This window comes from Lutra lutra, chromosome 5, assembly GCF_902655055.1.
Source record: "Lutra lutra chromosome 5, mLutLut1.2, whole genome shotgun sequence".
Lineage (NCBI taxonomy): Eukaryota > Metazoa > Chordata > Mammalia > Carnivora > Mustelidae > Lutra > Lutra lutra.
The window spans coordinates 41,820,381-41,848,028 of NC_062282.1; the positions used below are offsets into that span (position 1 = coordinate 41,820,381).

At 50.3% G+C, this 27,648-nt stretch overlaps 1 protein-coding gene across 8 annotated transcripts in view; it reads left to right on the plus strand.

The window, feature by feature from the left end:
- Positions 1-27,648, plus strand: part of ABLIM3 (actin binding LIM protein family member 3) — a 110,038-nt gene that overhangs the window by 71,975 nt on the left and 10,415 nt on the right. For 3 of the 8 annotated variants that reach the window (XM_047731399.1, XM_047731397.1, XM_047731398.1), the window contains 10 exons: positions 10,614-10,672; positions 13,088-13,159; positions 17,140-17,295; positions 18,836-18,865; positions 19,342-19,471; positions 20,164-20,262; positions 21,660-21,707; positions 24,067-24,201; positions 25,503-25,567; positions 26,811-26,958. In XM_047731399.1, coding sequence (XP_047587355.1) covers positions 10,614-10,672; positions 13,088-13,159; positions 17,140-17,295; positions 18,836-18,865; positions 19,342-19,471; positions 20,164-20,262; positions 21,660-21,707; positions 24,067-24,201; positions 25,503-25,567; positions 26,811-26,958 — 942 coding nt within the window. The remainder of the gene's footprint in view (positions 1-10,613; positions 10,673-13,087; positions 13,160-17,139; positions 17,296-18,835; positions 18,866-19,341; positions 19,472-20,163; positions 20,263-21,659; positions 21,708-24,066; positions 24,202-25,502; positions 25,568-26,810; positions 26,959-27,648) is intronic. The other 5 variants (XM_047731401.1, XM_047731402.1, XM_047731403.1 and 2 more) reach the window with 5 other exon arrangements.

The window sequence follows — 27,648 nt, forward strand, 5'->3', positions numbered from 1 at the left end:
CATATCTTCTACTGGGAATGCTGGAGCAGGAATTCTCGGTTGGGTTGGACTAGGTGTCCATTTCTAAGATGCTATGAGCTTACAACTACCTACTTATATGTACAGTCAGACAGCACAGATGGAAGGTCCCAGAAGTCACTCTAGACTAGTCGGAACAGCCCTCATTGTATAGATAGGAGCTATGAGGCACAGAGGAATGTAGAGCATGTAGGGGCAGACTGGCTTTATGACGCCCCCCCCCCCGGGGGGGCTCTTCCCACCTCACCTCCTGGGACCCAGGCTTTGCCTGCTACTTAGGTCCTAACAAGGACTGGGCCTTCCTCTTCCATCAGCACTGATCCCTAGCGCTTCCTGCTGCAGGACACTGGGTTACGTGCGGGGAGTCCCCCTGAGTCTCAGAACCCTGCATGATGTCTTTGTGCACCCCGACCGCCAGGAATCTGGACTGTGCACTTAGTTTGGAAATTCTTTGCATGGTGTTCCTCTCCTGGTAAGCACATTTCCTAGTGTTGGAACTACTCTCTCACTCACATCTCTAGAATCATCAACATCTTTATCTACCTGCCCGAATTCCCAATCCCGATCTCTCCATTGAATGGCTGGCTGCCCTGCTTACCAAGTTTTTGACCTTGGGCAGGTCTCTTAACACTGAACCTCAGTTACCTAGCCTGTAAAATGGGCTAATAACAGTCCCTATAAGATATGGTAGGTTTGTGACACATGGAAAGTTCTTAGTTCTTTCATTCATTCAATACATATCTATTGAGCACTGCCTGTATGTGCCCAGTGCTCCCTTAACAACTGGAGATGTAGCAGCGAGCAGGTCTGACAAGTTCACTGCCCTCACGGAGCTCATGTCCTCGTGTATCCAGAATCTCCAAGCCTTGCTTCTGGCCAGAACGTCACAGAATGCTGAAAGGGTTAAGTGATGAGGGGAACAGTTTGGTGATCATTCGAGAGAATGTGCAATCAAACCTATGAGAGAGGGGCCTACGGGAGGTGGGAGATATTTTTGGTGATGAAGAAGGGCCTGTCACCCTCCTCCTTAATTATCTCCATTCCTACCCTCCTGGCTCCTAGGAGAGTGGGAGTAATTGCAGGGTGTTCTAGGACCTGCCTCAAGGGATGCTGTGTGATTGTACAGTGAGGGGGCCCAGGCCTTCCCACGCTGGAGTCATGCTGACTCTGGCTGTGGGAGTCTTAGGGGATGCAGCCACCTGGAGGTTCTGCTACCCCTGAAAGCTGGGCCTCTGATTGTCTTGGACATCCTCCCGGGGGGCGTGGGAGGGGTAACTAGCCCTCAGAATGATATTCCCCAGAAATGGCAAGAAAACTGTCCGCATAGGCAGCACAGAAGTGAAGAGAGCTGGGAGTCCTGGGTTCAAGGACCAACACGTCTGTGGATGGGCTGTGACCTTGAGAAATGACTTCCTTCTCTGGGTCTCTTCCCTCACCTGCAAAATGAGAATAATTGTTCTCCCTCATTCATACATTCAAACTGGGGCCATGCTATGTGCCAGGCTCTCTGTGATGTGCTGGGAGCTCAGACATGAGCAAAGCAGGAGTGCCTGCTTCCTCGGCAGAGTGTGCTCTCAGGAGGGGAGGCTGACTTCAATCAAATAGAAGCATAGATATAACAACCAGCTGTGATAAATGCAGAGAAGGGAAAGTTTGGGAACCATGGGAGTATGCTTAGAAGGCTCCTGATCTAGTCTGGGAGGTCAGAGGAGGCTCTGCTGAAGAGGGGAAATTTCAAGCCAAGATCTTGGAAATGAGTAGGAGGTGGGAGGGTGAAGAAGGGAGGAAAGATGGTGGAGGCGGGGGGAGCAGCAGGTGCAAAGGCCCGCTGTGGGAGGAAGCATCGTGTGGTGGAGAAACTGAGGCAGGCTCCCACACACCCCCACCACCCGCCTACAGAGAGCAGGTGTGCTCCACAAGGTCCTCATGAATATCAGAGACTGAATGCAAAAGTGCAAAGTGCCCGGTGCAGAAGCAACATACGAGACAGAGACAGAGAGCCAGCGAGCAAGCATTAGGAAGGTTGCAAAGTTTAAAAACCCAGTCTCGCCAGTTCTGGAGCGGGACGCAACGAGGCATTGGCAGCGGGCCTCAGGAGGTTCTTCGGGTCAGTTTGTTTGCGTTTTAATTACGGTGTGATGGCTTTCTGATGAGCTCTAATTGGGAGAAGGCTGACGTCTGTCGAGGGGAGAACTTCTGGGGCCCCCCCGGAGACCAAAGCAAGTTTTCTTCTATTTGTTTTAAGTTCTGTTGTGCATTATCTTTTAACTGCTTCTGTAAAGATGCCAGATTTCTAAACTGTTTGTTGTCCAAACCCTTCTTTTGGGTTTCACCAGGAAATCACGTCATTGATTTCGTGCAGCGGAATAATAGCCGAGATGCTACAGGTTCAGGCAAAACACACCGAAATCACAAAGCTTACAGCTGCTGGGTCAGCGGGAGTTTTTCTAAACCCAAAATGTGGCTCATCAGATAGAATCTGGCTTTATTCTAAAAACATCTGGACCCAGGGAAAAGGAGAGATAGACTTTGTTCCTGTCCGTCTTTCTATGCTGCATACACCCCTCCTCTGAGGGTCTGAGAGAGAAGGACACTGGGAACCCAGGAGCTCGGCTGCAGAGTTTTAAACAGGTCTCTGTTATCATCGTATAGTGAACTACACAGGCAAGAAATCCTGACAAACCTGGCTCTGCTAAAGGAAGAAATGTAACAAATTATAGGTCCTGCTAATAATAATAATGGCCCATCAGCTGATACTGGTGGAGTACTTAGTATGTGCCAAGCACTGTACTACAAGTTTTAAATGCAGTCTCCCATTGTATCCTCCCAACAGCCCTGTGAGTTAAGAGCCATGAATATCCCCCATGTAGAGAAGAAGAATGTTAGAGAGGTTACGTCCCTGGGCCAAGGTTAGCTGGCCTATCTTCCTAGACTTCGTTTAAGGCACTTTCTCCCATTTCTTTTCAGAATCCTTTTCTTTTTAAAGATTTTTTGTTTATTTATTTATTTGAGAGAGAAAGAACGAGCAGAGGGAGGGACAGAGGGAGAAGGAGAGGAAGAGGGACAAACAGACTCTCCCGTTAAGCAGGGAGCCGAACTCAAACTCGGGGCTCAATCCTAGGACCCCGAGATCACGACCTGAGCTGAAGTCAGACCCTGAATTGACTAAGCCGCCCAGGAGCCCCAATTTTCAGAATTATTAACCTGTAGTTATAGTTTGTAGTTGGCCTTCTGAATCCAATGAATCTCTTTGAAATTGATTGCTGAAGTTTGCATGTAGGTATATTTCTCGAAGGAGAGGGTCCATAGCTTTTCTCAAATTTTCAGAGGTATCCAGGGCCCAACATCAAGTCAGGAGCCCAGTTCTGTGTTAACACAAATCCAAAACAGAACCCTGAATGCTTGCTTTGGTAATTACCCCAAAACCTTCTCTTCTATAAGGTAGTCTATTTCAGATCACTTTTTTTTTTAGTTCAGATGATAGAAGGTTCTGGCACCAGGAGGTGTGTATTTCTGGCACAGCTGGGGATGCCACTGACATAGAGGAAGGCTTCTTTTTCCTCTGACAAGTACCTTAAAAGAGGTGCATGGAACAAACAGATGTTCAGGGCAGGTGCCTCCCGTTATTACGGCTTTGGAGAACACCAGCCCTCTGTCATATCTACGTGTCTCATCAAACCACACTTTAAAAGGCACCAACGTACTATTGGTTGCTATAAGCTAGTAGTTTAGCATTGTTACTTTAAATTGGATCTCTCTACTGACAGCTTAGCTTGTAGGAGTAATGCTTCAAAACTTTAAATCTCATGTTTCCCCAATCCTGCTACATAATTTTAGACTCTTCAAACATATCCTGTTACTGTACTAAATTGATACCTCCTAACGTCTGAATCTACTAAGCCTATTTCACTTGAAATAGACTACATTTTCATTTTGGATGAGCTGCGATTTTTTTTTTTTAGACTTTTAGGGTTACCAAACATCTTGCAGCCTATAGAAAATATTATAGCGTAGTAGTTTGAAGTTGATATTTTAAAGTCTGTTTGCAACTTGCTTCTCCTCTCCGGTAACCTCAAACTCGAGACGATGTGGCTATTTTCTCGAGAGTTACATGTCACATCTACTTCGCTAGCCAATTTGTCCGTGTTGGTCAGAATTAGGTCCTGAGTAGCAATTTCCCTGGCGGCTTCCTCTATTTCCTGAGAAACAAAATTGCCCGCTGGGCAAGTCAAGAACTTGTCAGATACTCGGGCTTTCACTCAATGAGAAATTTTATTAGTCTGGACTTTTTAGGTGGCAGAAACAACATTAGGTAAAAGGGGATTGATCATCCCACAGAACTGAGAAGCATCTAGAAGCGGCACGATGGGTTTGAGGAGCCCACAGGGGTCGGCAGGTGGTTCTGCTCCTTGCTTCCTTCAGCACGTGACCACCCAGTGTCCAGCCCTGCACCGGCTGCCTCGGTGTTGGAGAAGGAGGGCTCCGTGGTCCCAGAGGGGCAATATTCCATGCCAAGTTCAGCACAGAAGTCCCAGAGAGACTCTGTGGAGCCTGAGTCGGTCATATGTGCATACCCAGGCCAGGCGAGGACACCATGCTGGACAGAGCGAGACACCCCAATGTCCCCATCTGAAAACAGGGAGAGCACTAGGCCCACCTCGCCAGGCTGTGGGATTAGGTGAGCAAACACACGAGGAAGGCTTTGCACTGAGCCTGGCCCTCCCAGGTCCGCCCATATGAGCTCATGTAAACATCCGGGAATGTAGAAATGGCCACGCCCCGTGACACATGCGCTCAAAAATGCTGGCTATCGTCAACATTACCGTCATTAGTAATAACGCTTAGCAGACGGCTTAGCCTCTATGGTCAGTAAACGTTAATTATCGTGGTGAGCCTTGACTTAAGTACCACTGTTCTAAGGTATGTAGCGTAAGGCCTGGCATAGGCGCTTTCTAAATGTTAGTTATAATACTAACAATAATAAGGAAGCTTAGTGGGTGACACGTAGTAAGCACTCCTTGCAGTGTAATTGCCGGCCTCGCTCTCGTGATCAGCAGTTAGTATTTCCCGTGAGCCTCTGCACCTGGGTGCTGCCACACTCCTTCCTTCATCCCGCCTCCTAGCCTGCATGCTAATCAGCTTCCTGGGAGCTGAGCACTTTCTCCCTCCACCTCTTTATTAAGCTTCAAGCCCACTTGATCCTCTCAGCGCGAGGCAAATGAGGCTTTTCGATGTCTCCTGAGCTGCCCTCGTCCCTGGGCCCAAGCCCAGGCTCCCCGAGGGGTGTGCTGGCAGCCAAGCCCGGCTTCTGTTCACCAACTCCACCCACACAGCCAGCCCTGTGCTTGCCGCAGGCCCCTCACTCTCCCGGGGCCAAGGTTCCCGGGAGTAGAAGAGTAAACTCTATACAGCCTGCCCTCAGGTCTCTCCCGTACTCCTTTCCCCTTCCCCACACTGGATCCTGGCAAAGAGGGTTTTTTTGGTAGGGGAGGGTAGATGATGATAATTACAACAGCTAACACTTGCATAGTACCCATGCTAACAGACCTTGTGCTATGTGCTCTACGAACATGAACTCACTAAAGCTCACAACAGACCTCTGAGGCAGATAGTGTTATCATTCCCATTTTATCAGTGGGGAGACTGAGGCACAGAGAGGTAACTGACTTGCTCTAGACGATGCAGGTAAGCAGTGACGTAACTGGCATTCAGACCCCAGAAGAATATTATGACAAATAAGGCATAGATTACCCAATACGCGGTAAAGACTTACCAGGGCCCAAGATTATACTTGGGCTGTTATTGTGGGTCAGATTTGACAGAAAGGCTCACTCATCTCCCTATTGCGGAGTTTGGGACCCTTCAGTAGTAAGTGAAGAGTCAAGTATCCTGTGGTCTACAAAAGCCATCCACCTGCTAGGGGCAGGAAGTGGGGATTTTCAGGTTCAAGGTAAAATTCATGTATCATAAAAGTAACCATTTTAAGGTGTACAGTTCAGTAGCTTTTAGGATATTGACAGTGCTGTACAACGACCTCCTCTATCTAGTTACAAAACATTTTTACCCCAAAAGGAAACACATACCCACTGAACACTTCCCATTCCCCCTCCGCTAGAGCCTGGCAACTACGAATGTGCCATCTGTCTCTATAGTTTACCTATTTGAGAAATTTCATATAGATGAAATCCTACAATACACAGGCTTTTATGTCTGGCTTCTTTCACTTAGCACAGTATTTTTTCTAGATCCATCCATGTTGTCACATGTATCAGTGTTTCCTTCCTTTTTATGGCTGAACGCTATTCCACTGTGTGGATACAGCATGTCTGTGTGTCCGGGCAGGGATTTTAAAAGAGCCATTCCATATGGTGAGTGCTGTGAAATGTGTAAACCTGGCGATTCACAGACCTGTACCCCTGGGGATAAAAATACATTATATATTTATTTAAAAATTTAAAAATTAAAAAAAAAAAAGCCATTCCATGATCCTAGCAAGTCTGAGTCACGGAGGTTGTCCCACTGACATACAGGCAGAACTTTGAGAAACCTCATCCTGCAAGGGTCAAGAGAAGTCCGGGGAAGAAAGCTGCTGTGAGAGTACATCCTGGCTGGGATCTGGGCTTGAAAATCTAACCGCCTACTGAAATGGAAGAGAAGGGCCAGGAGGCAGACAGCAGGGAGGGTCACTGGCCACCTGCCGGGTCAAAAAGCATTCAGATACCGAAAAACAAAAAAACGCTGTGCTGGGCAAATAGAACCTTTGGGTGAGCTGGGTTCCTTCACTGCTGTGTTCATAAGCCTGACTGGGTGGTCTGGAAGACTGTGGGACCAGGTCTGGCTTCGGCCTTAAAATCTCCACTAATGCAGAAAAAAAAAGAAGTGTGGCAAATTGCATTTCAATGTCCCGCGGAGAGACGGGTGGGTTCCCAAACGTTAAGTAACCCAAAAGAATAACCCAAATGTGGGGTGTGCCATCACCGGTTGGAGAGACAAGGCTGATATTTCCTGTTCTGGGGATTAAGAAGAGCCTTACCATCGGCCGAGGGACAGCTTCAGAGATTCCGATCTTGGCCTCTGAGTCAGCTCACAAGGAAATAGCTAATCCCTCCACCCCGTAACTTCTACACAAGGTTTGAACCGCAGGACCTGGACTGTCTGAGACAGTGTCCGAGGACAAGGGTATGACTCATGGAACCAGGAGTCTAACCAGCAAAAGGTGTTAACTTCCTACAAGAAGTCAAGACATTCCTCTGTCTTATACAACTGGTTCTTTATCCCATCACATTCCAAAGGAACAGAGTTGGAGTGTCAAAGAGTACTCAGCCCTATGGTTCTCCACTTTGGAATCCTAAGTCCCTGGGGAGCTTGTCACAGATTATCAGGCCCCGCCCCCAGGAGCTGACTTCAGGGGCCTTCCAGGAGCCCAGGAATCTGCATTTTACCAGGCTTCTGGACAACTGGGCCACAGCTCCCACTTGGGCAAACCCCAGTCCAGTGAATATGCTGATAGAAACTCACTCTGGAATTGTAGCTGTCAAATCAGAGTCTAAATTGTACTGTTTGTCTAAATCTTGGAGCCCAGCTTGGAGAACTTAACTGGCCTAAAACAGAATAATATGTTTCTTTTGTTTTATTCATTCACTCCATAAGTATTTATTGAGAATCTGCAATCCCTGCAGCTGTATCTATAGATAAGACAGATGTGAATCCCGCTCCTGGTAGAACTTACATTCCAGTCTAATTCACTGGATAGGAGCAAATAATTCATTTTTTCTATACAGAGAAATCTGTGAAGATGAAAATACAGACTCCCCAAGGGATGGGAGGGAAAGTGAACATCCACTAGGGTAACTACCTCATTATATGTCTCCTCTATAATATCCTTGCTGAGCATGTACCCACCCAATGTGTACTTACATACTTCTAGGGACAGGGGAACTCACATTCAGAATGGACCCATTCAGCCCTCGGACATTGAATTTTATTTCCCTGAAACTTCTGCCCTTGGTCCTTGTTCTACGTTACAAGACGTGCAGAACAAGTTCATTGCTCTTCCCGCAGAGAGGCATTAAAATACTCAAAACTCTTTTTCACCATTCTGCTAAGTCTTCTCTTCTCCACAACGAAGACCCTGCCTTATGGCCTAATTTTGGGTCCCCTCTCCGTCCTGGTTACCATCATCTTCGGGGTGCCTTTCATCCTGTGTCTCATTTTAAAACACAGAGGTGGGGGCACCTGGGTGGCTCAGTCTGTTAAGCGTCTGTTAAGTTTCAGCTTGGGTCATGATCTCATGGTCGTGAGATCGAGCCCCACATCAGGCTCCATGCTAGTGCAGAGTCTGCCTGAGACTCTCTCTCTCTCTCTCTCTCTCTCTCTCAAATAAATAAAATACTAAAAAAAATAATAATAATAAAATAAAATAGGTGGGATCCAACCAGTCATTCATTTATGTCTTTATGAAACACACATGAGCCAGGTGCTGTTTTAAGTCCTGGGAAGAAAGCCCATGGAAGAGAGTAATGGCCTTCTTCACTCAGGATGCTGTCTTTCTGTCTGTGACACGACATTGAGCTCAGCCAACCACCACTTCCTAGGTGTCTTCATGAACAGATCACTTTTCTTACTGTAATTTACCTAAGTCTGTTGCTCACAACCAAAAAATATCTTCCCTCTTTAGATGCTATCCCGCCAACTCGCAAACTTCTGATTTCTTTCCATCTCTAATATTTCCTTTCTCCCTTTTGATTCTCCCCTCTCACTTCTTCTATAAACCTGCTTTCCTATGAGCTGAATACTGAAGTCATTTGTGGCTCAGCTCTATTTCAAAACAGATTATGTGAGGGACGTGGAGAGACCATCGAGTCTGACCTCCTCTCTTAACTCATCATTGCCCCCCCGCCCAAGGACTTCTGCCCGACCTTTTCCATTCATCTCACCACCTTCTGAGACATCTGTATCCCCCTCACCCATTTCCTGCAGTGACCTGTGACATAGGCTTCCTGCCGGAGTCCCGGGGGTAAACAGCTCCTAGTGGATTCAACGGGACTGGAAATGCTCTCTTGAATAACTCCCCAAAGCAGGCATCCCCACCCACCACTGGCAGCAGACACACCCTGTGATGGCCAGGCTTGGTTGAGCCACAGACCGGGAGTCGTCCCTCTACTGGGCTCCAAGAGCCATTGCACCTTACGTTAGCAAGAATTAAACTCCTGTTGAATTACTAAGAACCCACAAGAAAAATCAGCAAACGAAACTGAAAGATCCTGATTTATCTCATAAATGACAAACTGGGCCTAGAATTAAAAGCTTGGAGATGAAAACAATCTCCAGCTCCATCCAAATCCCACCTCATTGTTATATTCCGATGAAGAAACCAGAATGGAAGAGAGAATGTGTTAGGGGCCAAGCAGAGATAAGAATCCAGGCTGAGAAACAAGATCCCAGGATCCTTACCTCAGGCCTATCCTCTCTCCATTCTGGGGGCTAATTTTTCAACTTCACACCACCCCACTGTCGCTTGGCCAGCATTCCAGTCCTGGGGGTTCCAGGCAACAAACCACAATGGAAAGCGTATCCTAAAAACAAAGTCAGACAAACAAATGCCATCTGGGTGCCCAGGAATCCAGCTATTTGCTGGCCCCCTTCCTTCCTGGGCTGGTGATAAGAGCAATGGCACCATAGGGATAATATGTTCCTACTTTTCCTTCTAATCCATGACACCTGTTTCTTCTTTGGGGAATGTGTAATATTTGGGGCTTCTCAACATGTGACCAGCCACCTGTTGTTCATGCCTTTCCAAATTGGCCTCTCGAGTTTGGGGCTGGCCAACTGGACAGCTCCCCACACAATAAAATGCAGGCATTTGTGATATACTAGATTTGCAGAGTCTGGAGCCTCTTAGGAATTAGCAGGTCAAGGCCGTCCTCTGCAACCAACTCCACGTGATGGCCCCGCCCCCCCCTTCCTGTGATAGCTCTCAGACCCTGTCCGAAGTCTTTGAAGAGAAAGGAAGGTTGGAGGTCACCATGGTCGGCCGCTTTATTTCACCTCCACTGCCATTCATTCATTCACCAAGTATTCACTGAGCACCTGCTGTGTGTCACTCACTGCCAATCATGCACTCACCCGTTCACCCCGCAAACATGGATGGGGCCTCTGCCGAGAGCCAGATCCCATGCTGCCTGCTGCAGGAGGGCCAGCAATGAATAAAACTCAGCCCTGCCCGGAAGCGCTTCTAATTTAGTTAGGGCCCTGAATGCACAGGCCACTGTGATTTGAGGTCGTGTGTGTTAGGAAAGATACCAGGAACTATGGACCGAAACGAAGAGAGAAGTCACTCCCAGCTGGCAGGTAAGAAAGTTTGCAAGAAGATGCTGTGTGAGACCTGGACCTTGAGGCATGGGTAGGATTTGGACAGGTAGAAAGAGCAGGAGTGGCTGATCGATGGAGCTGCAAAGAGCCTGGTTCCCCAGGGGGTCCTCCTGCCTGCCGTGTAGGGGAGGTGCGCTGCCAACAAAATAAAGGGAGGTGAGGGGTGGCAAGAGAACTCTAGGGGTGAAAGGTCTGATCCTTTGTTATTTTGTTGGTCCCTTTAGGTTCTGAGGTTTGGCACCCCATCTGCAAACAGGCAGCCCGAGCAGAGAAGAAGTTAAAGGTAAGCAAGCTGGTAGAAATACCAGACCACACTTCTTGCGTCTGGTGGGGGGCACTGTACTTTAGAGGGGTCTTTCCTTAATACGCACCCCCCCCAGATGCATGCCCATATCACTAGATTTCCTTCATGGGAACACCTGCCTCATGGCGCATTTGAGGGGATAAAGACATGGGATGCGAGAGCACTTTGAAAACTGTCAAATCGTGAGGTTTTAGCATTTCTGGGGCCAGCCCTTCATCTTAGTGTTGCTCACCAAGACGGTGGCCTCGTTGAAGCCAGTGTGCTTTTCCCCAGCCTCATGTCATGTATTAGGAAGAATAGAGTTGACGGTGGGCACTGACAGTTTGTAAGGCGTTTTCAGAGCCACTGTCTGATTTGCTTCCTTTAACCCCGTGGATCAGATGGCGCAAGGCATTGTATGTTCTCTTTGCTGGTATGAAAGTCACAGTTTAACAAGGGTGGTGCTTTGCCCACAGTAATGCAGCAGGCAGAAACACAGCCAGTGTCCCCAGGCACGCGCCAGGCCACCTGCGGTCCTGTGTCCCTCTGAATTACTGTGCTCTGACTAGTCCCAGGAAGTCCTGTGAATCCGGGTTCTTGATCCAAGGACCGTAGGGAGGAGCCCAGCTCCTGAGTCCTTGACGCTGTGGGGGAGAAAGCCGGGTGCATGCTGGGGACAGGCACTTGATGATATCAGAAGTGCCTCTACCTTTTGCACCTTTTGCACATCAGGAGATGTGCAAATTATACATCAATAGATGTATAATTGATGTATAATTTGGTTTCAGCCATGTGTTTTTCCCCCTGTTTCTTCCAAATCCTTTCCATTTAAGATGTATAAAGACCTAATTGCCCTTTCCTTCCTCAATTTCTACCTTTTTGGTGGCATTTCTCAAATTCCGTTATCTTTCTACAACCCCGATGCTTTTGCCACTTCCGTGCACCACCTGTGTCATTACAGACTTAATATTCTTCCTGAAATCAACCCACCACTCTTCACTTAAAGGAACTTATTTTAATGTAAATCTTGATATCGCCAAGTGGAAAACCAGTATTACTTACTATAAATAGAAGGTAACCATAAAATACATTCAATGAAAATAAAATGTTTTTTAAAAACAAATCTTAGAAATTCCAGCTGGATGGTATTGCCTCTACTCTCTTTGTTTAAAAAAAAAAAAAATGGGAAATGAACAACAGTGGAGACAGTTGCTGAAATACATCAGCACTAAGTTAAGACCTCCTCCTTGATGTGAGGGAGATGAATGAAATACAATTTTACATTTTACTCTCCCATTCTGCAACTCAGTATCATCAAATGCTCCCCCTAAATTCATCTTGCCAGAATCACCACCAGTTCAGGAGGCACAGTTTGGGAGACGCTGGCTATAAAGCCCCAGGTAGAATGCTTTCATTCTAAACTGTGGCCTGAGACATCTGAGACAAACTGAGGCAGTCAATGTCGCCGTCCCTCAGACCAGCCCCTTCATGTTACAGATCTCGAATCTGGGATCTCTGAAATCACATAGTTCATTCGCTAGGGACTCTTAGTTCCCGGTCTGGGTGTTTTTTTTTTTTTTTAATTTTTAATGATTATTCCATAATTTTTTTATGTTATGTTCATCCCCATACAGTACATCATTAGTATTTGATGTAGTGACTACATCATAGCCCCTCCTTCTGCCGAGGGAGCCATTAACGCCTCATTGTCTTTGTTCAGTGAAAGATTTTTTTAAGCTTATCACTTAGGCTGATGTCAATTTGCAATGGATACACTGTGAAGAATCAGTACTCTCTGCAAATTACAGGAAGTTGAACGTGTTTGTACATTTCACATAAACAAACTGCTAAGGAATGAGTCCCAACCAATTTTATTCAGTTAAAGAAAATACAATATTGGCAGGATAACCCCAAATGACAAGTTTTATGAATAAATACTTACCTAAAAGGTCGATTACAAATAAGTTAAAAAAAAAAACCACAAATCCAAATTCTGTCCAACAGCCTGAAGTCCTGCACGTTTCCCATTTCATTCACACTCAGACATTGATTACAAAGGCGGAAAATAAAGAGAAAGTACAGGGGCGCCTGGGTGGCTCAGTGGGTTAAGCCGCTGCCTTCGGCTCAGGTCATGATCCCAGGTCCTGGGTTCGAGCCCCCCATCGGGCTTTCTGCTCAGCAGGGAGCCTGCTTCCTCCTCTCTCTGCCTGCCTCTCTGCCTACTTGTGATTTCTCTCTGTCGAATAAATAAATAAAATCTTTAAAAAAAAAAAAGAGAAAGTACAGAAAGCTGTCAAGTGTATTTAACCACGTTGTTGCTGTTCCCTAAAGAGCTGCCTTCCTCCCTGCCCGTCCTCCCCTCCCCACTGGCGGGAGGTGAGGCTTCTCACTCCTTCTTTATCATCTCTCCCACAGCATAGGCGGACGTCTGAAACTTCCATCTCACCCCCCGGATCCAGCATTGGGTCACCCAACCGAGTCATCTGCGTACGTATCGCTCTTCAGCCCCCCAGAGGTCTTTGTTATCTGCAGGTCTGGTTATCTAAAGAGTTTCTAAGGATAGCCGAAGACAGCTGTCAGGTTTTCATCCAACTAACATCTCGTGTGCACCTGTCATGTGCTAGAGACTCTGTGCTAGGTCCTGAGACACAGCGGGGCACAGCGAGGGCCTTGCCTGCATGGAGCACAGAGCCTGGTAAACACAGAGTTATGGGGGATAAGGTCAACTTCAGCTGGAGCACAGGAAGGTCAAAGACAGAAGAGCCCTTGGTGAGCTCTAAAACCCTTGGTGAGCTCTAAAACCCTTGGTGAGCTCTAAAACCAGCACAGCAACCCCACTGCTTAAGTGAGCTAAGAGTGGGACAAAAATCTGGGGTCAGAGTGGTATGCAGAGTGGGGAGTAGGGGGAGATATGGCTGTGTGAAAAGGAGGCAACCACAAGCAGGCATCTGCACCCCCCATCCTCAGAGACACTGAAACAGAGACACTCATCATTGCAGAGACATGGAAGAAAGGATAAGAACGGAGGCAGATGATCTGAGGTCCTTTGGCTATATCATTCATCCATTCAATCATTCATTCATTCATTCATTCATTCAACAAACATGTGCTAAGTGTCTCCTCTGGGCTAAATTCTGGCTTCTGTGCTGGAAAACCGTGGTGAACCGCACCAACCTGATGCCCATCCTCGCGACCTTGAATATATAACCCCAAGGAGAAGCAGTCGCAGTTCTGGTATGTGCTAGGAAGGAAAAGTGCAGGGTGCTCTAATGATGCTGCAGAGGGACAGAGGGACAGAAGGACAGGCCATCTAGGGCCACCTGGAAAAAGAATCCTGAGGAAGAAACATTTAAGTTCAGACCTGACAGAGAAACAGAAGTTAAAGCAGGTGAGGGAGGCAGGGCCATAGAGGACAGAAACGAGCCAAGGAGATGGGCCATCTGACTGTGGACTGTTCCAGCTTTCCCCAAGCCCCCAAGTTGGAAGGGCCAAGAAGACCAAAGCTGGGGAGAGGGGATGGAGGGAGGGGAATGGTCTAGAGCAGGAAGAAGGCTCCTGATTAAAAGTTCTAGATACAGTCCCCAAACCAGCCAGCCCTGGGTGGGCCCTGGCCACCATCGCTCCATTATTATTTTACCCCAAATCCACATCTAGTTTCCTCCTTGATCCCTGGATAATGCCCACTAATGGAGCTGTTTCCTTTCCTTTCTTCCTCTGTTCAAATGAAAATCAGACATAAGAGTTATCACTGACAGCAACTTCCATGTGGTCAATACTGCCTTGCGGCTCCCACAGAAGACAAGCTCTTTGATCACAGGCCGTCCTCATTGAAGATTCCTGTCCAGAACAAGACAGATGATTAGCACCGCTGCCCCCGCCCCCGACCCGGTGCTATGAATGGGGCCAGACACAGCAGGATTAATGAGCTAGATTTCAGGGTCTACACAGTGAGAAGGTTATTAACAAACTGAGCATGTCTCCAGGAGAGTTATTAGGATATGCAAACTTGGGAGATATAGATAGATGATGATAGATAGATAGATAGATATGGCAGTTCTCTAAGGTCAGCTCCGTAGAGACAAACAAGGGCAGCCGGGCACACCTGCCACTGGGCCATCCATCTGGGGCTCGCACACCAAGCTCAGCGACCCGTGCATGCTGGCAGAGGCAGGCATCTCCCCGCTCATACTCTCCTTTCTTGCCTGTTATAACGGCTCACCTTCAGCCGCTCTCGGGAATGACCCCACAGGTCACAGGGGCCGTATTTTAAATCAAACCATTCTAAAGGTGGCTTCCAAACTCAGGGAAGAAACCAGCTGACCACTTTCGGGACACACAATAACAGGCAAAGAGAGAGAGTGTGTGTGTTTGTCTGATTTTCATAAATGCTGAGGTTTGGTGTTAAAATAGAATCATCAGTGAATGGGGTTGGGGGCAGGTCTCTCAGACTTTGCCCCACCCCCCACTGACGGCTAGAACCATCTTCGGGAGGTCTGACCTCGAACCAGCTCCACGTGTTCTCTTCCTTCCTGCTTGCCTAATTATGTCAGGAAGCCTCTGTCCAGTCATTGTGTCTCCAAACCTGAGGCTCATTTATAACCCCATGAACACAGTGGCTATAAGAGCAAATATAAATATAGTATTTTTGAGGTTTGGACTGAAGCGCTGAGATGACTATTGATGGGTCAAGACAAGTTTGCAAGATGCCAAGAGCTCTCAGGGTCAAGATCTAACATCCCACGACAAAAGGCAGCAAGGGGACCATTCTAATAAAGTTCCCTTGACCCACACACCCCCAAATTGGCACAGACATGATGTCTAACCCGGGCAGACTCTGGCAGAAATGAGATAGCACCCTTCTAAGGGTTTTACTGAAGATGGTTTTGTGAAGTGACCACTTACAGAGGTGTAGGTAGGGTTAGGGGACCCACAAGACATCATGTGGCATCCAGAGTCTACAAAAGCAGGAGCTGTCACCACCCTAGGCCTAAAGAGAATGTCCAGTGAAAGCCAGAGCTGTGAAAGGCAGCCCCGGATGGGAGCTATGCCCACCGTGGCTGCTGATGGCAGGACAGTGGGAGGGGACAGTGTCTCTCTCTACCACTCCCAGTGTGCAGGTGCCCCCCCACTGGCCCAGCCCAGCAGAAAGCCAGGGAGCCTCTGAAGCAGTCCATGGGGCCTCGGAGCCCAAATCAGGGAGAGGAGGAACTGATGGTGGATCTAGGAGCAACGGAGAATGAGCATCACAGTATCCAAACATCAGGGGGCTGGGACAGGGACAGAATGGTGGAAGGACCTTGGAATATGTTTCGAATAGCAAAGCTTCTAAGGGCTTTATGAAAGTTACTCTCTCTACAGTAGTTTTGGGCTTGAGACTAACCTGAGCCCCCAGGCACCAGAAGAATGTTATTTGGATAAATACAGTTTCCTTGGAGTCTCTGTTTGGTGGCCTCTCAATTTCTCTCACATCAAGATCTTGAAAGTCACAGCAGTGGGGACAGATCCTGGCTGACCATAGCAGAAGCCAGGCACAGAGGGAGCAGCTGGAGCGTGCCAACATGGAAAGGACAGGGCTTCGGGAGCCACGAGAAGTGGTCTGCCCCATGCAAGGGAAACTGTTTCTTAATCCATGCTGTTCTAGAGGACTGGGCTCAGCCAGGGTCAGGTAACAGCTAGAGGCTTGTCTCAGTTCGATATAGGCTCTGCTTTCTGAGTGCAGCCCTCTGCCAGCTGTAGACAGTGAGCTCCCCACCCTGTAAAGCCAACAGAGGCAGCTGGGAAGGCAAGTCCTAAGGCTAGGCGGGCTGGGCTTGAATTCTGATTTTGCTACTTATTAGTTGTGTAACCATGGGCAAATTCATTGACTTCTCTGTGCCTGTTTCCTTATTCAGAAAAGAAGATGGTATTAGTGCCTGCTAGTAGCACTGTGAGTTGTATGAGCTAAGGGAGTTAATCCCTACCAGGGACTTCAGAGTCTGGCTCATCGTAAGTGCTCACCAAACGTGAGCTCAGGTTTCAACTCTCTGTCTTCACCATCACCTTCAAGGAGCTGGGAGTGAGGATGTCCTCCCCGCATGGGTTCGGAAGGCAGTCCCCACCAAGCCTGGGTAGTTCAGACAGATTCAGACCTACTGGCTAAGGGGCACCAAGCGCAGAACCGTCTGAGCTTCACCTGGAAAACAGTAATAACATTGACACTGACCTCACAGAGCCATCAGGACACTTGGAGGAGATAATTCCTGCAAAGTGCAGGCTCTCACACATAAAATGCACTCGACCAGTGTGAGCCCCCTTGGAAGGGAGGGCCTCTAAGACCTGCCGGGTTCTAATATTCTGTGCATCTTCCATCCTAATATTCTGTTTTTAGTGGAAACTGGAGAAGCTCGTTTCCCCTGTGCCTGGTTTTTGTTTCCTCTCCTTTCCCTCTTATCTCTCTGCCTCTTTCCTATACCTCTCCTCCTCCCCAGGCTAAAGTGGATAATGAGATCCTTAATTACAAAGACCTGGCAGCTCTCCCCAAGGTTAAGTCCATCTACGAGGTACAACGCCCCGACCTCATTTCCTACGAGCCTCATTCCAGATACACGTCCGACGAGATGCTGGAGAGATGTGGCTATGGAGAGGTATGGGGTCTCGCCCCTCTCCCCGGGGCTGTTGGAGGAGAGAAGGCCCGCATGGTCCCCATCACTCCATCACACACACTTTGGCCTCCACAGTGTCAGCCCCTGCACTCTTTTAAACAGGAAGTTAGAGTCATCATTTAAAAATCGAGTGATTTCATCCAAAAATCTGGCTTTTCTTAAAAAATCAGAGCAGGTGTCTTTCCATTATTTGGAGTGGGGGGAAGAGCGCCTCCTTTAGGCAGGACATGGGCTCCCCATTTCTCCCTACTTGCCACCACCCCGAGAACCCCAGCATTGAAGCCACAAACCTGTGACTGCTTATCACTTGAATTACTGTTTTTCTCCTAGTGGAGTAATTTTATACACGGCCCACGGCTTTCATCCCTGACAGGCTCAGTGGCCACTTAGGTTTATAATCCCTGGTGCGTAGGTTCTCTGGGTTTTGCACCTGGCCTTAAGCCCCTATGCTCAAAGCAAGAGACGCTTTTTAAGAACTCAGCAGTTCTGAGTTCTTCTGAGTTGTCAAAAGCCAGCTTTTGAAAGAACTAAGTGGTTGCTGGACAAGAGAAAGTGTTCTTTGGAGAAGGCAGGTGACCATTACCCTGGCAGGCTGTATCGCAGGTGAGTCCTCACCCCATTCAGGGCCCCTGAGCAGAGATTGATGAAAGAAGGAGCCCTGGCCTGGGGAGCAGGGACCTGGGTTCTTGTCCCCACTCCACCGCTGTCCCCTTCCTTTCTAAAGGAGTTAGCATTCATTTGGTCGGAGAGCCCAATGCTGAGAGTCTCGGGGCTCTGGCCCCTGAAATAGACCAGGGAGGGGGGACCAGCTAGAGACTGATGTCACTGAAGCCAGAAACGGCACACTGGGCCCACAGGCCAAAGCCAACTCCCAGATTTGTTTTGTTTCACTAAGTATCTTTTCTTTCAAAAATGTAAATTAGTTGCCAACATTTAAACATGCCGAGATTTCACATAAGAACCTGCATTTCTCACTTGTCTTGGAAACGGAAAGAGTGGAGTTAACATGGGGGGCTGAGCAGCCACTGCCCTCTGCAGACGGGATGCTCCACCTCCAGCCCACCACACCGCCCACTGGCCCAACTCCCACGTGGACAGCAGCAGCCCAGGCCTTGGTTGGCCCAACCTGTGTGTCCCCAGCCCTGCACGTTGTCCTCATGAACCACAGAGTAGTCACGAACTGGTAGACAGGACAGGATCATGAAATGGCTCTGAGTGTGTGATAGAGAATCCTGGGTCCAAGTGGAGACCCCACCACATTGTACCCAAGAGTCCCCAAGACACCCCGTTCCCTCTCTGGGCCTCGGTTTCCCATTGGTACATGAAGGGTGTGATCTCAGGTCTCCCTGCTACATGTTGGCACTGCTGGTGTTCCAGCACGCTCGGCGCAACTGCTGTCTGGGGAGGAGGCCCCAAGCAGCTGCTGGCCCATCTCCGCTCCGCTGCCTAACCCCTCTTCCTCTCTCCCTCCTCTCTCTCCTCTGCTCCTTTCACGATGGCCTTCCAACTCTTCGCTCCTAAGTCGCTGGGAACATTATCTCCCTACTCCCAGGTAACAGGGTTAGTTTGGGGAGGACTTTTCTATACTTGGGTCCCTTTAGGCAGACCGAGCAGACCCCCAGTTTCACTGCCCCCACCCAGCACCCCGGTGTGCCCCTGACCAGGGCACAGACGGCAGAATTAGGAGCATAACCTGGAGGAAGTAGCTGTGGCATAAATGGTAGAGGAAGTGCCTTTTCTACCCAAAGGGAGCCTCCCTGGCGCTCCTGGAATCCTTGACCCACGGGTTCTATTCAAGAGACTCTGAGTGATGGGCAAAGGCCCCAAAACTTGTCTGCAGCTTTCCTTGGGCTATGTGTGTAACCCAGGGAGGGGGCCTTGGTATTTGGAAGGGCAGCACCATGAATTTTGGATCCTCAGCCCCCTAGAATCCTGGATTCCGCATCACAGCCCCACCTGCCTGCTAGACACTTGGGCCACAGGCTAGCTTAATTGCCGGCCTGGCTCATGGCCCACTTCCTCTCCCAGGACATCTACGAGAACCTGGACCTCCGACAGAGAAGGGCCTCCAGCCCAGGATACATCGACTCTCCCACCTACAGCCGGCAGGGCATGTCCCCCACCTTTTCCCGCTCGCCTCACCACTACTACCGCTCCGGTAAGGAAGGGGGAAGCCCCTAAAGGAACAAGAAGAACCAGGGGGACCACACAGTGGCTGGCTGTTGCCCACTGCAGAGACAGCCCAGGGCTTCCCCCAGGATCTCCATCACAGCTCGGCCCTCTGGAGGCCGGTGACCACCCAGAGGACCAGCCAGGCCTAACTGACGTGCCCCTGGCGGGGGGAGGGGCACCCAGAGTTGAGAAGCAGCAGGAAGGTGGGCGGTAAGCAGCCAGGAGAGGAGAGTGGCAGACAACCCAGCAGCCCTGGCTGGAAGAAGCCTCCTCTGTCCTTGTCCCTTGGCCTGCCCCATCCAGAGGGCTGGAGGACTGGACACAGGCCCAGCCTTACCCCATTCGGTCAGGTCATCCACAGCCACATTGAGGTCAGGGATGAAGCAGGTGTTTGGGTGGAGGAAAGAAGCAATTGAAGGGGGGAGGGGAGCCAAGGGGTCCATAGGCACCTTCCTGAAGCCCAGTGGAGTGGACGCTTATGGCCCACGAACTCTGACTTTTGGGGTGAGGCCAAAAAAGAAGGTCGAGCTTGTATCCGCAGACATGGTGCATGAGAGCACAGCCCCTCCCTGCCATCCCTGCTGTCATCACGTCACTGCTGCCTTAACTGCCACTGCGGTAATGCCTGTTTTCTCTGTGCCTCTGTTCTCTCTGGGGACCACTGCCTGCGCGCTCCAGGGCCCGAGAGTGGCCGGAGCTCTCCATACCATAGCCAGTTAGATGTGAGGTCCTCCACTCCGACCTCTTACCAGGCTCCCAAGCACTTTCACATCCCAGGTAGGCTGTCAGCCCGCAATTCCTAGCATGGGTGCATGCTAAATGGGGTCGCCGGGTGCCGGCACCGGCAGCGAGGAGAAGCCAGTCCCTGGGACCCTCCCTAACCAGTCCCCCACACTAACCCTCCCCTCGGTCCCCACACACCCGTGGGCTTTAGTCTCCCCGCTTGACACAGCCAGCCCTGACCAAGCCGGCCAGGAAGCAGCCAGAGAAGGGCCTCGACTGTCTGAGAGCCTTGAAGGGACGCAGCAGTAACCATGCTGAAAGTCACGTACTTTTGCATCAAAACTCTTGGGACCAAATCCCCATTCCCCCATTTGGAAACCTGCGACCTTGGGCCAGTTCCTTAAATTCCCTGAGGCTTTCTGTTCTCTCTGTATAGCCCAGCACTGTTCTGGGCCCTAAGGCTGCAAATGTGCTCAAAGTAGCCCAGATCCTTGCCTTCATGGTGTTTATACATGGGGAGAAAGTTAATAAATGAGTACACAAACAAGTAAAAGGGTAATTTCAGGTAAATGATGTGGGCAGTAAACATAATAAAACAAGGCATGTGATAGAGTGATTGGGGTGGGGAGACTGGGCTAGGCAGGGTGGTCAGGAAGGGCTTCTTGAAGGAGGTGACATTGAGGCGGAAAGATGAGAAGGAGCCAGCCATGTGAAGATCTTGGGAAAACATCCTGGGCAGAGGGCATAGCAAGGGCAAAGGCCCTGGAACACTGAGCTGGTAGCAGTCCAGCATGGCTGGAAGTGGTGAGCAGGAGGGCGAGTGATAGGAGAGAAGGGAAAGGCAGGGGCTCAGTGACACTGTAGATGGTCTGGACAAGGTCTCACCCTGAGTTCACTAGAGCTGGGTCTGGAACCTGGTCTTTCAACTCTGAGCTCAGAATTTCACTCCCCACTCACTTTTCCCCAGGATCGCTTCCTGCTGTTTCATCCGTACCTTTCTCAACTGCCCCAGAAAGGTCCCATCCTGTCTGTTTTTGAGGGAGAGGGCGGCGGATCATGCGGAATGGGCGGCTGCAGCATTCTGGGGACTTCCATGTGGAATGAGGCGTTGCTGCTGGGTGGAAGCAGGGGGCACCTTCGTGCATGGGGTCCTGCTGAGCGCGCACCGCCTCGTGCATGCATGCCCACCATTCAAGCCCGAGTCCCTTCCTCAGCACCGTTAGAAGCCATCCATTCCTCTCCCCTCACCTTTCTTAGAACCTCACGCGTTGAGGTGGGAAGTTGAGTTTTGGAAGAGCGTGTCCACCAAGGAAAGATAGTGGACCTTGGGGAAAGATGGGGACAGCCTCTCTTTCTGAGATCAGCTGACCAACTCCTGTGTCCTTCCTCTTCTCTCTCTCTCTGTTCCTCTCTGTCTCCTCCCCATCGTCAATTCCTTTTCTGCCTGGCAGCTGGAGAAAGTAACATCTACCGGAAACCCCCGATCTACAAACGGCATGGTACGGTCTGGGCAGAGAGGGCGTGGCCAGACAGGGGGCGGGGCCATTAGCCACCTGTGCGAATGGTCTGCCGGGGTCACCAAGAGGGACGCCTGCGAGGCTGCAATTCTGTCTCTCTTGGGGGCTATGCTCCAATCACTTGAGGTGACACTGGGGAGGCGTTTGGTGTCACTTCAAAGGAGCAAGGAAGGCCTCGTGTCCCCTAAATGTTTCCCCACCTCCTTTCCACCCGCCCTTCCCTGCTGTCTGGTGTCCTAAATTCCAGGCGCAGAGCAACACTTGTCAAATGCGCGGACCACTGGGAGCACTCCCAGGCGTGGCTGCTCAAACTTTGACGGTCGTTGGAATCATGTGGGATGCGTACAGATTCCTGCGCCCCAGACCAGACCTACTGAATCGCAATTTTGTGTTTGTAACAGTTTCTCCATGTGATTCCAAAGCCCGCCCCTACTTGGAAACCGCTGCTTTAAGCTATTCTCAGTCACAGTGTCCTGAGAGTAAATGAAGGCTTGGGGAGGAGACATGGATAAGAAAGGAGTGGGGCTTCAATAAGGGTGCCTTCATTCTTCCATTCATTCATTCAATGTTTCCTCGAGAATAATCTATAGACCCCCCATACCTGAGAGACTTAAAAAGCAGGTGCCCTGGCCCCTCCTCTGTCCTAGACTTTCATATTAGAAATACTGGGAGTGTGAGCTAGGAATCTACACGGGAACTGGCCTCATTCATGATTCCTACCTGCACTCCATATGAGAAGCACCAAGTCAGGCAGCACCAAGACCTCCGGTTCCTTCTTGCAAAGGCACTTACTGAGCCTCAGCAGACAAAGCACACCCCTTGCCTCTGGGATGCAGAGAGGTGGCGGCGGCTACCCTGTGTTGCCCTCCCTGCAGGTTACCTGGGCAACCGAGGGGAGCACACACTGGGAGAAGCACAGAAACACGGGTGGAAACAGTCCAGGACTGGAATCTGAGCTCACTGAGCTGATTCGGGGGGGGGGGGGGAATTCTACCAATATAAACGATGGCTCTGGCTTAAGACCTGACAATTTAGACAAACGTCCTCGGTTTCAGAGGGGCCCAGGCTGGGCTCCAGGTGAGTCTGTGAGCACGTGCATATCTCTGTGTGGCTGTGGGGTACAAGCCATGCACCCCGAGGGGTCACAGAAAGGTACTGACCCTGACAAAGCCAATTTGTCCAGGAGAAGCCCCCCAGGTCTGCTACGCCTCAGGAATGTGTGTGGATTCTCCAGATGGGCTCTGAGGGGCAGCACCGGAGCAGGCTCAGGACGAGTTGGGAGTGGGGATATAGACTGCATGGATCAGTGGGCACATAAAAAGGCTGAATGGCATCCATTGGGGGGGAGGAACCGCCCAAGACCCAGGTCTAAGAGAATCTGCAAGCTCTAGAAGTTTTGGAAGCCAGTGCTACAGGGGAAGGGTGCAGAGGCAGGAGCTGGCAAAGGGCCAAACCTAGACCCCTCTGCTGCTCTGGCAGTACGGGTGTGGGACTGCCACTTCTCTCCTGAGAAACGTCAGGGGCCCGCTTGTTATCCCAGCCCTCTCTCAGCCCTAGTCATCCTCTTGCCTGGCTTTGGGCAGGGCTAAAGTCGCTGCCCTGTCAGGATTGTGTCTGCACTAGGCCTGATGGTCCATGTTGTGGAAGCTTGAAGCTGGGTGGCACCGGATCCAGCAGACCGGTTCAGACACTTACAGATAAGGAAACTGAGGCCAAGAAGGGCGGGATGTGCCCAGTGTTACAACTAAGTTCAGTGGCAGAGCAGGAGCCAGAACCCAGCTCTGCTGATTCCCTGTCCAATGCTCCTTTCTTTGGGACGTATTGTCTCCCTAGACAAAGTCTGGCATTTCAGTGTGAGGAGAAAGTTGAGAGGCTACATGGCTCTCCTTGGCAATTCCCACCCTAGGTACGGCTCAAATCCCAGACGAGGCAGGCTTTTAGAGGCTGAGGAATCAGAGGAATTTAGAGGCCCGGGATCACCTGAGACCCGTCTAATCTTACTTGGAGGAGCCATGGCCCTAGTGTTCACTTGAGAACAGACCTGGGAGTCCATGGGATGTGGTAGCAGGAGCCCTGAGCTGAGGTCTCGTTCAAGTCTTGTCTACTTGCTGTGTGGGCTTTAGCAAGCCCCTTCCCCTCTCTGGCATCCAGAGTCCCAGCTGTAACATGGGGGGCTGGGCCTCGGGGCTTTTCCAGCCCTGATGCTCCGTGTCCCAGACCCTGGCCCCAAAGTGTCTTCACCCTCCTGGGCCAAAGCCTGGCTGGGACAGATAAACAGTGTACAGCACACTTTTCTAGGACACTCTGCTTCCCTGAAGCTCTTCCCTTGTTTCCTTTGCAGGTGATCTGTCAATAGCAACCAAGAGCAAAACGAGTGAAGACGTCAGCCAGGCCTCCAAGTACAGTCCGGCCTACTCCCCAGACCCCTACTTTGCTGCAGAGTCGGAGTACTGGACCTACCATGGGTCCCCCAAAGGTAATGTGCCCCACAGAGGAGCCTGGACCAGAGCCTTGTCACCCACGCCAGGGACACAGGGTTAGGACAGCAGCCCCCTCCTTCCACGATCGTTGATTTATTCATTCATTTAGCAAACATGTACTGAGGGCCAGCCTTGGGCTCTAGGGAATCACTAGGAAGCAAAATAGACCAGGTCCCTGCCCTTGTGGAGGAGATCTAGGTTCCGGCTGGAGAGGGAGGTAAGGTGCAGGAAGGAGGTGACACACGAGAGGTGGGAGACGATGCCAGGGGCGTGCTGTCTAGCCCGGAATGTGCCGAAAGCTTCTCAAAGTAGAGACTCAACTGTCCCAGGAAGAGTGGGGCAGAGGTGGGCCAGCAGAGGACAGAATCACACCTGCAGAGCCCCCAGGTGGGAGGGCAGCTTCCACTGGAGGAAAGGAAAGGCTGTCAGGTTAATGGGGAGCCAGAGAAAGGGGGAAGCAGGTGAGGGATGAGGGGCCAGATCCCACGAGGCCTTGTGCCTAAAGCAAGGATTTGGGTCTCTCTCCTGAACAGTAGGAAGCCACTGAAGGTGACAGGGTCAGGTGTGGGGGTTTAAGACCTCACTTTGGCTATGGGGTGGAAAGCGGTTTGGAAGATAGAAAAGGCAGTTTGTATGAATGGAAGACTTTCGTAGACACCCTGCTGGGGTCTCCATGGTCCTTGGGAGGCCATCCCACCCAGTTGGGCATCTTGAGCTATTTCTTTCAAGCACAGGGAGTGCATTTCCATCAAGCTCCTTTTTGATTCAGCACACAACCTGTCCTAAATGAATGTCCATTCTGAGCAGATCTTCACAGGAGCTCAGAAATGGTCCCTTCCTTGCCCTCAGAAGAGTCTGCATTGGGAAAAGGAGCTAAGACACAAGCACAGCTACCCCCGAAGTCTGTCCCTGGGGTAGCTTCATTCTCAGGCTGGCCCTGCCCCAGTCATGGCAAGATGAGCTCCAGCCCATCTAGCCTTCTGTCCTACCCAGGACAAAAAGAGGTCTTCTCTCTCCCACCAGCAGCAGCCAAAGTCCCAACATCGAGACTCATGAGCCATGTTGGGGTAATCAGTTTCACCTGGTCCTCACACCCAAGAATGGGAAGGGCTTCTGGGCCCCTCCATACAGGCGACCCCTGGCAGAGGGGTGGTTCCCCAAAGTACACTCATTCAGGGCCACTCAGCTAGAAAGGAAGCCCCCACCTGTAGAGTCTCGGCTTCCCTCCGTGCCCTCTGTCAGGGACAGGCTGAATGAGGAGCACAAACAGGAGCTGATCCTAGCTGTCCTTTGGCAGCGGCCCGAGCCAGAAGGTTCTCATCTGGAGGAGAGGAGGAGGACTTTGACCGCAGCATGCACAAGGTAAGCAAGCTTCACCTGGACGAGATGAGGGTCTGATGATAACTTGCTGGTGACTGAAACCAAATTCAAACCCACTTACGGTAGAAAAAAGAAACATGTAGCTTTGCATAACCAGAAAGTCAAACAGTAGGAGGAGTTTCAGGTATGGCTGGATCCAGCTGCTCAGCAAACTGCCTTAGGAAAGCTGTCTCTCTCTCCTCATGGGCTGGCTCACTGCTGCGTTGGCCTCATGCTCATGCAGGCTCTCCATGCTGGCAAGTGGCTGCCGGCAGCTTTCATGCACTGCTGGTTAGGAGTGGAAAGTGGTACAGTCACCGGGGAAAACCGTTTGGAGGGTCCTCAGAAAGTTAAACACAGAACTACCCTATGACCCAGCAATTGCCCTCCTGAGGATTTACCTGGAAGAACTGAAAACCAGGCCTCAAACAAGCACATGTCCTTGATCTTCCCAGAGGCACTAGTCACAAGGGCCAAAAGGGGGAAGCGCTCAAATGTCCACCCGCCCGCAAATGGAGACGCAAAATGTGGTACATCCGTATAATGGACTGTTAGCCAGACATAAAAAGGAATGAAGGATGGGTACAGGCCACATTGTGGACAAACCTTGAAGACATTATGTTGAGGGAAAGAAGCCAGACACAAAAGCCCACATATGGGCTGATTCCATTTATACGAGATGCACGGAATAGGTAAAGCCACAGAGCCAGACGCAGACTGGTGACTATCAGGGCCTGGGAGGGGAGGGAGAGAGGGAATGACAGTTTACTGGGTCCAGGGTTAATTTGGGGGGGCGGGTGGCTTAAAACTGTTTGGAACTAGACAGAGATGGTGTTTGCACCAAATGCAACTGAAGTGTTTAGTCCAAAGTGGTTAATTGTATCTGATGTGAATTTCACTTCAATAAAAAATGTTTTAAAAAAGATGTGTGCTAGGAACAACAGCTAGAGTCCCAAGGAAGACCCTCCCAGGCACGGCTGGAGCCTTCTTCCCACCTGCCATGGGCCACTCCGGCTTTTGGTGCCTTCCACCAGACCCCCCTCCCCTCCCCAGCCCCCAGGACCACTTGTGGAAGAGAGGCGAAGTCCCAAAGGAAACTGTGAGGCCGTAGGGAGGGAGGGACGCTGGGAAGGCAAGAATGACAGAGGTTCCCTGGAATCTGGCCACCCAGCCTCTGTCCTTACCCTGTTCTGTTTCATGTTCTCTGCTTCCTTCCCACTTTCTCTTGTTCCTCCCGCATGCCCAGCTCCAGAGCGGAATTGGCCGCCTCATTCTGAAGGAGGAAATGAAGGCCCGGTCCAGCTCCTACTCGGATCCCTGGACCCCACCCCGGAGCTCCACCAGCAGCCGGGAGGCCCTGCACACGGCTGGCTATGAGATGTCCCTCAATGGCTGTAAGCTCCACCCTGGAAGTCTGCCGGGCTGGGGGCACTTCCTCTCAACTCCCTCAAAGAGTCTGAACTCCTATGGCCTTGTTTGGGTCTAGCATATGGACTTGGTGAGGTGCTGTATGGGGCACTAAGACAGACCATATTCTGCCAAGAGCGGGCACTTGTTTCTTTGGGGCATCTGAAAGCTGTGACTTGAAGTCAGGTTCGGTGCTAAGGAAAAAGTCTTCTAATTGTCTGAATGGCTCAAAGATATAAGGGAATGGCTCTTGAGGTAGTGAGCCCCACATCACAGGAAGTAAACATGCGGAAGCTTGGTGCAAGAACTCTGCCCAGAGATCCTCTCATTTGTAAACTTCTCCCTGTTTCTGGACAAACACATGCTTCCCTCCCTTTCTTACCCCTGTGGGAGTCAGTCCTGCTGGGAAATCCTATCTCAACTCCATGAGATAGATAATCCTTATTACTCTTGGTCCTCACAAAGACTGGCAAGTAGAGGGATTATTATCACCCACTTTATAGATGAGAGACCGGAGTTTACTACTTATCCGAGGTCAAAATCTGGTAAATGACAGAGCCAGGATCAGGCCCAAGTCAGAGGGACTCCAAGGCCATAAGCATTTCCCTCTTTACTGTACTGCATCTTGACTTGAGCTGAGATGGAAGATGATGGTGATGGTAAAGACAACAAAGCCA